At 48.3% G+C, this 8,949-nt stretch overlaps 1 protein-coding gene across 1 annotated transcript in view; it reads left to right on the forward strand.

Annotated features, from left to right (window-relative positions):
• Positions 1–667: 667 nt before the first annotated feature.
• The window catches only part of KCMF1 (potassium channel modulatory factor 1), an 81,587-nt gene continuing 73,305 nt past the window's right edge, over positions 668–8,949 (forward strand). The window contains exon 1 of the mRNA XM_032243495.1: positions 668–865. Within this exon, the coding sequence (XP_032099386.1) occupies positions 850–865 (16 nt within the window). The 5' untranslated portion in view covers positions 668–849. The remainder of the gene's footprint in view (positions 866–8,949) is intronic.

The following is an 8,949-nucleotide window of genomic DNA, read 5'->3' on the forward strand; positions in this document are numbered from 1 at the left end:
CTCTCCGTGGGGCCGGAGCTCGCTGCCCGCGGCCGGCCCGGGGGCCATACACCTGGGGACAGTAGCCCCTCTGAGTCGCAGCTCGCCGCAGAGAAGCACCCACTGCCCGCGGCCGGCCCAGCCCAAGGCCCAGGCCCGCCCCAGGCGGAGCTGGGGGCGGCGAGGCAGGCGGGCGCTCCTCAGGCCGCGCGGGTGAGCCGCTGGAGCCGGCGCTGGGCATTTCCTCTTCCTCCCTACGCGCGGCGCGGGGCGGCGCGGCGGCGGCTAGGCGGAGGCTGGGCTCGGGCGCCTGATCGCGGCCTGCTGGCAAGCGCGGGCAAGCGCCGCGACCCGAGCCGTCGCCGCCGCGCCGCCCCCGCCGGCCGCGGGGCCTCGGGGCGGCTGGGCCCGGCGCGGGCAGCGAGAGGCGGGGCTGGCGTGCGGGCGGCGGAAGGAGGCGGAGGAGGAGGAAGAGGAGGAGGAGGAGGCGGCGGCCGGGAGCCGGGGGAGAGGGGCGGGGGGGGGGCCGGGGGGGGGGAGGAGCGGGATTTGCGGAGCGCCGCGCCGCTGCCGGGAGCCGGCGGGCCCGAGAGTGACCGGAGTCACGGCGGGCGCCGGCGGAGCCGCGGCGTCGGACCCGCCTCCTGGAGGAGCTCAGCCCCGACCAGGCCCGGCCCCATTCCCGCCCCGCGCCGCCTCCCCGCCGCCGCCGCCGCCGCCGCGGGAGCGCTCCCCTGCCCACCCCGCCCCCGCGGCCGAGCCCAGGAGTCGAGTGGGAGTCGGCCGGCCGGCGCGGGCAGCGCCGGGACCCCGCGGGGGACACTGCAGCCGGAGCCCGGGAGGGGCCGAGCCGCCACCGTCTGAACTAGGATGTCCCGACATGAAGGTGAGAGGAGCCCCCGCCCCCACCCGCACCGCCCGGGCCTCGGCCTACCCCGCCCGGGCCGGGCGCGGCGGAGGGCGGCCAGGAAGCGGCGGAGACTTTGGCCGAGCCTGAGCCGGGCCCGAGGCGCTGGAGCCGGGAGCGAGCGAGCGAGGGCGGAGAGCCGCGGCGCTGCTACCGCCACGGCCGCGGCCCTTAGCTGGGCCTTGTGCTGGAGGCGGGGCGGCCGGGGCGGCCGGAGGGTTTGCACTGTCATGGGGCGAGGGGGGGAGGGGAGGCGGTGGGGCCCGTTACCGGCGGGAGCTCGGCCCTCGGGACTGATACTGGACGCCGAGGCCCGCCCGGCCGGTCCGGGAGCCGCGGGCCCCAGCGCGGCCTAGCGCTCCCACCGCCCCGGAAGAGCCCGGTGTGGTCGCAGAGCCGGGCCGCGGGCGGCAGCAGGAGGCGAAAGAGCCGGCCCGGGACCCGGCAGGCGCGTCCGGTCGCCGGGAGACGACGGCGAGTGTCCCCGCCTGCGGGCGACCGCGGGGCTGGCGGGAAGGCTCTGCGGCCAGGGGACAGGAAGCCCTCGCCGCCTGGAGCCCGCCCCGGCCTCGCGGCTAGGCCTCAGCGCGTCCCTGGGCTCGGGTAACAAGTTCCCGGGGTGGATCCGACCCCGTCGCGGCAAGCAAACTCCCTGCTCAGTCACCCAGGCGGATCAGGACTCGCTCCCCGCCAGCCCCGGGGCCCTCGTCGGCATGTGCTGCCTACCAGACTAGGTTTTGGAAAATGACGATGGTGAGGTCTGTTCATGGTCGGGGGTCGTTTTGGACCTTGTTGTAAGATTTAAAAACATGGTTGGAGTACAGTTGCAAATAAGCAGACAGCTCTAAGCCCAGTCCCAGGGCACAAAGAGACAAATGTTTAGGGTCGATGTTTAGGCTTTGAGCTGGTAAGAAATAAGTTAACTTTAATTTACTGCCATATGGTTTAGAAAAGGAGGAGGGGGTTGTGTTTTCTTTGTTTCACTACTACAGGTTTTTGGATAAAAAGTGTTAAAGAGATTTGGCGAAAAGTTTATCCTGCTAAGGTTAATGCAAGATTGTAGAAGTGGCTTAAAAGTTTGTGTACTCATGATTTTAAAATCCTGTATAGGTGATGTAGGAGTGGAGAAAGTTTAGTGAGTCAGTTTAGTGTGTGCTTCGCACTATGGGAAGGATATTCTTTGGGAAATACAGACCTTAGAATTTCAAGGCTGAAAAACTCAGATTGATTAAAATTGTATTTAGAACAAGTTTCAAAATTCACATTACTAATTGCAACGTTGAGATTGACTCAAAGAATATTCTGTGTTCAGTGGTTCCGTTCTGTATTTCAAAAGTTACAAAACTAATAGGAAATATACTATATTTTCTTCACAAAGCATTTATTGAGTACTTGCTATGTTTAAGTGTTGGATGTTTTGAAATAATCAACTACCTAGCCTCATTGAAAGGAGCAAAGAAGTAGGAAGCTATGCCTATTTTCCCACTATTTCTGTTTAATGGAAATGCATCTTTATCTCTGTAATTTAAAAAAGTCGTAATTATAATCAAATTTTAATTTGGGATATTAAAGTTTATCTTAAACTGTAGTCCTATGTACATTGACCACCTTCAAGACAAAACAAAAGTTAGCAATGGCTGCAGGCTCTCTTACTCTTAAAAACTGGGAGAGTTAAAATTACAGAATCACTGCCATGGAAGAAGAGTGTTTCAGATCCATTCTCCTTGCTCTAAGAAAGCATCCAGAAAGTTCCAGACGGAGCATTCTAATTGAACAGTGTCCTGGGAAGAAAATTCCTTCACCCCCAGTGCTCTGTTAGAGTAATTAAAATATCATAGTTGGAACATTCTTGAATGTAACCTACATTCTGTAATTTAAGTCCATTTCTCCATACTTGGTCCTGTGCAAAGGTGTGTGGCTATGAAACTTAATTACCTTTTAGTTACTTGAATATTACTGAACCTCTGCACACTAGTAGCACACCTTTCCTAGGGGCTTACATCAATGTCAGCAAATAGAACATGCCTAATGAAAAAGGAACGCACCTAAATAATCTGTTGAAGACTTAGAGTACAATATTTGACCATGATTATCTTTCAGGGGTCTAGTTTATGGCCTAAGACAGGAATAACAGTCTCATGAGTTACATTTAATTCATTAGATACATATTTTGTGGAATATTAGTTCAGACTGCCATTATTGTCATCAGTAAGACTTTGACCTATTAGCAAATACAGGGTTTGGCACCCTTGCTACTATCAGTTATTTTCTTACCTTTCTCTCTTTTGGGCCAACGAATCCCATTTCTTTCAGCATTTCTTTTCTTTTTCTTTTTTTTTTTTTTGAGATGGAGTCTTGCTGTGTTTCCCAGGTTGGAATGGAATGGCGCTATCTCTGGTCACGGAAACTTCTGCCCCCCAGGTTCAAGTGATTCTCCTGCCTCAGCCTCCGGAGTAGGTGGGATTACAGGTGCCCAACACTACGCCCAGCTAATTTTTATATTTTTAGCAGAAAGAGAGTTTCACCATTTTGGTCAGACTGGTCTCGAACTCCTGACCTCAGGTGATCCACCCGCCTCAGCTCCCAAAGTGCTGGGATTATAGGCTTGAGCCACCACACCTGGCCTCAGCATTTATTTAGTGGTATAATTTTTGTGCTCTCAGTCATCTGTCCACCTCTAAATTCTCTGTAGCCCTTGTTTCCTTTCAGTAGTGTGACCATGAAGTGGATGTAATAGTCAGGTAAAAGGTTTGAACATGCCTATCATGTACTTGCATGGTGCTTCCTGTTCAGAGCCTTGTGTGTGCAAGTTATATGTTACTTTGTCTTTGTAACCACCCTAATGAATTACACTAAATTCTATTATTTCATTAATATAACTTTGGGCGACACAGTCGCGAGATGGACACTTGACAAGCTTGAAGGCTCAACCCTGTGAAGCAGTGGGCTGCTTCTCAGAAAGACAGTGCAACCAGGAGTGTAGAGAAATGCTGTAGTCCAGGGGTCAGCATGCTGCTTCTCTAGGGGGCCAGGTGGCAAACATTGCAGGCTTAGTGAGCTGAAATAGCCCTAAAGCAGCTATAGACAACATGTAATTGAATGAGCATGGCTGTGTTCCAATTAAAACTTTATTTATGGACACTGACATTTGAATTTCATATAATTTTCATGTGTCATGAAATATGATTTGTCATTTGACACCCCCCACCCCCACTATTCAAAAATACAAATAATCATTCTTAACTTTTGGGCTGTATAAAAAGTAGTGGTTGGATTTGGCCTGAGGGCTGTGGTTTGCCTTACCTCTTCCCTAGACTGACGCTTTAGAGCATTGATGGAGCTTGAACTGTCAGAAGTCTAGAAAGGGCCCAGTCGGCTTGCTATTCCATCATTTTCTTTGGGTGACGGGAAGTGAGTTCACAGACTGAACCATCTCTTCTGTACCTCAGTTTTCAGCAGCATCATGTGAATTGGAACGGAAGTAAATGTTCCTCGGGAGTGGCAACAGGCTCCCCACCTTCCAGACCCTTAGTGGAGATGGCAGTACTCTACATTTTTTCTGTTTGCCTGTTAATACTTTTCTGGTAAGAATTCCAGGGCCACTTTAACTCACTTTGTAGTGTTCTTCTCATGGTAACATTTTATAGAGATTAGCGCCCAGTCACTTTATGTTCACCCTACCAATGCTGTCTAGTTCCACAGTGAGCCCAATCATTTTTTACGTTAATGTGTGTTTTTTTTTTTTTTTTGGAGGCGGAGTTTCGCTCTTGTTACCCAGGCTGGAGTGCAATGGTGCGATCTCGGTTACTGCAACCTCTGCCTCCTGGGTTTAAGCAATTCTCCTGCCTCAGCCTCCCAAGTAGCTGGGACTACAGGCATGCGCCACCATGCCCAGCTAATTTTTGTATTTTTAGTAGATACCGGGTTTTGCCATGTTGACCAGGATGTTCTCGATCTCTTGACCTCGTGATCCACCCGCCTCAGCCTCTCAAAGTGTAGGGATTATAGGCGTGATCCACCGCGCCCGGCCATGTTGATGTATTTTTTAAATGTCTCACTACCATACTTTCAAATACATTTAAAATGTAAATATGTTATTCAGAGCTTTAAAATCTACTTTTAAAACTTTCTAAATAAAAAAAGCAACTTATCAAATTACTCAGTGCTTATTAGCTAAAATGAAACTATGACTGTTCTTACTAGAGTCTCATTGATTACCTGGATCTAGGTACACGTGTCGCCTTAAATCATTCAGTCTTTCAGTCACTGCTATGTGTAAGGCAGTTTGCTAGGTTCCAAAGAATGTGAGGATAAGTGAATGACATGCAGCTATTTACCTTAAGTCTGGCGAGGAATATGCATCTTTTAGCTAGCTTCCATAGTGTAGTGTGAAACATGCCCTAAGGAAGGGGGTAAACGTTGATGACAAAGTAATTGCCAACTTTTTTCTTACTAATTTTGTCAAATTTCAGAGAGGGACTCTACTGTGATTCTAGCACTTTTCTCTTGGGTGCCTTCTTGACTCTTTCTGAGCCACTTTTGATTTTGGATAAAATTGTTGGAGATTTCAAGCTGGTTGCAGTGGTAGTCCCAGCTACTTGGGAGGCTGACAGACCCTATCTCTTAAAAAAAAAATTGTTTGAGATTTCTTTTTTTTTTTTTTTTGAGATGGAGTTTTACTCTTGTTGCCCAGGCTGGAGTGCAGTGTCATGATCATGGCTCACTGCAACCTCTGCCTACTGGGTTCAAGCAGTTCTCTGCCTCAGCCTCCCAAGTGGCTGGGATTACAGACGTTCACCACCGTGCCTAGCTAATTTTTGTATTTTTAGTAGAGACGAGGTTTCACCACGTCGGCCAGGCTGGTCTTGAACTCCTGACCTCATGATCCACCCAACTTAGCCTCCCAAAGTGTTGGGATTACAGGCATGAGTCACTGTGCTTGGCCCTAATTTTGTATTTTTAGTACAGACAGGATTTCTCCATGTTGGTCAGGCTGGTCTTGAACTCCTGACCTCAGGTGATCTGCTGGCCTTGGTTTCCCAAAGGCTTCGATTACAGGTGTGAGCCACCTCGACCGAAATGTCAAGTAGAGTCCTTGTTATCTTTATCCGATTTATAATTTTCCTAGTTTTTGAAGATCTTCACATGTAAAAATGATAGTGGATAAATGAGCAGGTGGTCATATTTTTGTGCTGTTCTCAGAAGCATCTGATACTATTTTTTTGTTTTGGTTTGGTTTTGGGTTTTTTTTTTTTTTTGAGACGGAGTTTCACTCTTGTTACCCACGCTGGAGTGCAATGGCGCGAAATCGGCTCACCACACCCTCCGCCTCCCGGGTTCAGGCAATTCTCCTGCCCCAGCCTCCTGAGTCTCTGGGATTACAGGCACGCGCCACCATGCCCAGCTAATTTTTTGTATTTTTAGTAGAGACGGAGTTTCACCATGTTGACCAGGATGGTCTTGATCTCTTGACCTTGTGCTCCACCCGCCTCGGCCTCCCACAGTGCTGGGATTACAGGCTTGAGCCACTGCGCCCGACCCTGGTTTTTTTTTTTTGAGACAAGAGTCTTTCTCTGTCACCCAAGCTGGAGTGCAGTGGCATGATCTCGCCTCACTGCAACCTCCGCCTCCTGGGTTCAAGCGATTCTTCTGCCACAGCCTCCCAAGTATCTAGGACTACAGGCATGTGTCACTATGCCCTGCCAATTTTTTGTATTTTTAGTAGAGACAGGGTTTCACCATGGTAGCTAGGATGGTCTCCATCTCCTGACCTCGTGATCTGCCAGCCTTGTCCTCCCAAACTGCTGAGATTACAAGTGTGAACCACTGCGCCTGGCCTATTTATTTTTAAAATGTAAAATACTACCTAGGATGTTAATCTAGTTAGTCCCAACTTTTTTTTTAATTGGCAAAAATTGTATATATTTATCATGTATAACATGATGTTTTGGAATATGTATACATTGTAGGATAGCGGCTCCAACTTTTTGAAAGTTGTACTACTCTTAATAGATTTAATTCTCTGTTTCTCTCTCTTTTTTTTTTTTTTTGGGAGACAGAGCCTCTGTTGCCCAGGCAAGAGTACAGTGGTGCGATCTTGGCTCTCTGCAAGCTCCACCTCCCAGGCTTAAGTGATCTTCCCATCTCAGCTTCCCAGAGTGTTGGGATTACAGGCATGAGCCACTGCTCCCGGCTTTAATTTTCTCTTCTCAAAAAATGTTATCTGCCACTGAAACATATAGACAAAAATAATTTGGTTTCAGAATTTGGGGACTGCAAAGCCAAGGTTGGTAATTAGCATGTGATTTTAATGTGGTGCCTTTTGCTTCCCTGTAGAAATGTAAATGGACTCCCACTGATAAGATCCTTACCATTGGGTCTTCTTACAACTTATTTTACTTTAACTATAATCTGTTAAAAGATTATGACATTCTCAAGACTTTTTCGGTTGGTGTTTTGTTTTTGAGACAGGCTGTGCAGTAGCACAGCCTGCTGCAGCGTCCACCTCCCAGGCTCAAACAGTCCTCCCACCTCAGCCTCCATAGTAGATGGGAGGGACCCCGCAGTAGGTGTGCACCACACCCAGCTAATCTTTTTTCTTTTTTGTAGAGACAGGATCTTCCTGTGTTGCCCAGGCTGGTCTCAAACTCCTGGGCTCAAGCGGTTCTCTCACCTCAGCTCTCAGAGTGCTGAGATTATAGGTGTGAGCCATCATGCCCAGCAACTTTTTCAGTTTCAAGAAATTGTAAATTATATTTACCTTGACTTTCAATAGAGAATAGATAAGAATGTAAATTTATGGGAAAACATTTTAATTTCTGAGGTCTTTGATTTCATTATTGCAAATAAAGTTCATTTTGAAGCTCATTTTCCCAAATTTTTTACATTTATGTTTAAGTTAAAATGTAGTAAAACATAATGTTCTTGTTTCAAATTGGAAACTTAATTTGGAAGAGATTCCTTTTAGTCTGAGGATTTTAAGATGTATTAGCAGCAATCCTGTAAGATGGTAACTTTTTCACAATAGCAGCTTATGAAATTTATGATGTGAAATGACCAAACAGATCCCTTCATATTAAGCTTTGCAACCTTTTTAAAGAAATCCATGCATTTATGAGTCATAACTTGCTTTTGAAAACATCAGCTTTATGCTGTCTACTGTACATATTTGCCTAGGTTTTTTGTTTTTGGGGTTTTTTTGAGACAGAGTCTCACTCTGTCGTCCAGGCTGCAGTGCAGTGGCGTGATCTTGGCTCACTTCACCCTCTGCTTCCCAGGTTCAAGCAATTCTGTTTGTTTTAAGATGGAGTTTTGCTCTTGTTGTCCAGGCTGGAGTGCAGTGGCACAGTCTCGGCTTACCGCAACCTCCACTTCCCAGTTCAAGTGCTTCTCCTGCCTCAGCCTCCCAAGCAGCTGGGACCATAGGAATGCACCACTATGTTTGGCTAATTTTTGCATTTTTAGTAGAGATGGGATTTCTCCATGTTGGTCAGGCTGGTCTCAAACTTGCAACCTCAGGTGATCCGCCTGCCTCAGTCTCCCAAAGTGCTGAGATTATGGGCATGAGCCACTGCGCCCAGTCTTTTTTTGTTTTTTTTAAACTAGAAGTTCGAAAAGTTTTTAGTGAAGGCTAAGGTATCATTGAATTATCCTAGAAATAACTTTTTTAAAATCACTTTATAAATATTGCTGTGGGGCTACTTTCATGAATATGGATTCAAAGGAAGCATTCCCTACACTGCATATTCATAAAAGTTAAAAGTAGAGGCCTGGAGCGGTGGCTCATGCTTGTATTCCCAGCACTTTTCAAGGCTGAGGCGGGTGGATCACAAAGTCAGGAGTTTGAGACCAGCCTGGCCGACATATTGAAACCCATCTCTACTAAAAATACAAAATATTAGCTGGAGGTGATGGCAGGCACCTGTAATCCCAGCTGCTGGGAAGGCTGAGGCAGGAGAATTGCTTGAACCTGGGAGGCGGAGGGTACAGTGAGCTGAGATCACGCCATTGCATTCCAGCCTGGACAACAGTGTGAGACTTCGTCTCAGAAAAAAAAAAAAAAA

The sequence above is a fragment of the Sapajus apella genome, unplaced genomic scaffold (genome assembly GCF_009761245.1).
Source record: "Sapajus apella isolate SASKATOON/1434 unplaced genomic scaffold, GSC_monkey_1.0 scaffold52, whole genome shotgun sequence".
In the NCBI taxonomy this organism is placed as follows: domain Eukaryota; kingdom Metazoa; phylum Chordata; class Mammalia; order Primates; family Cebidae; genus Sapajus; species Sapajus apella.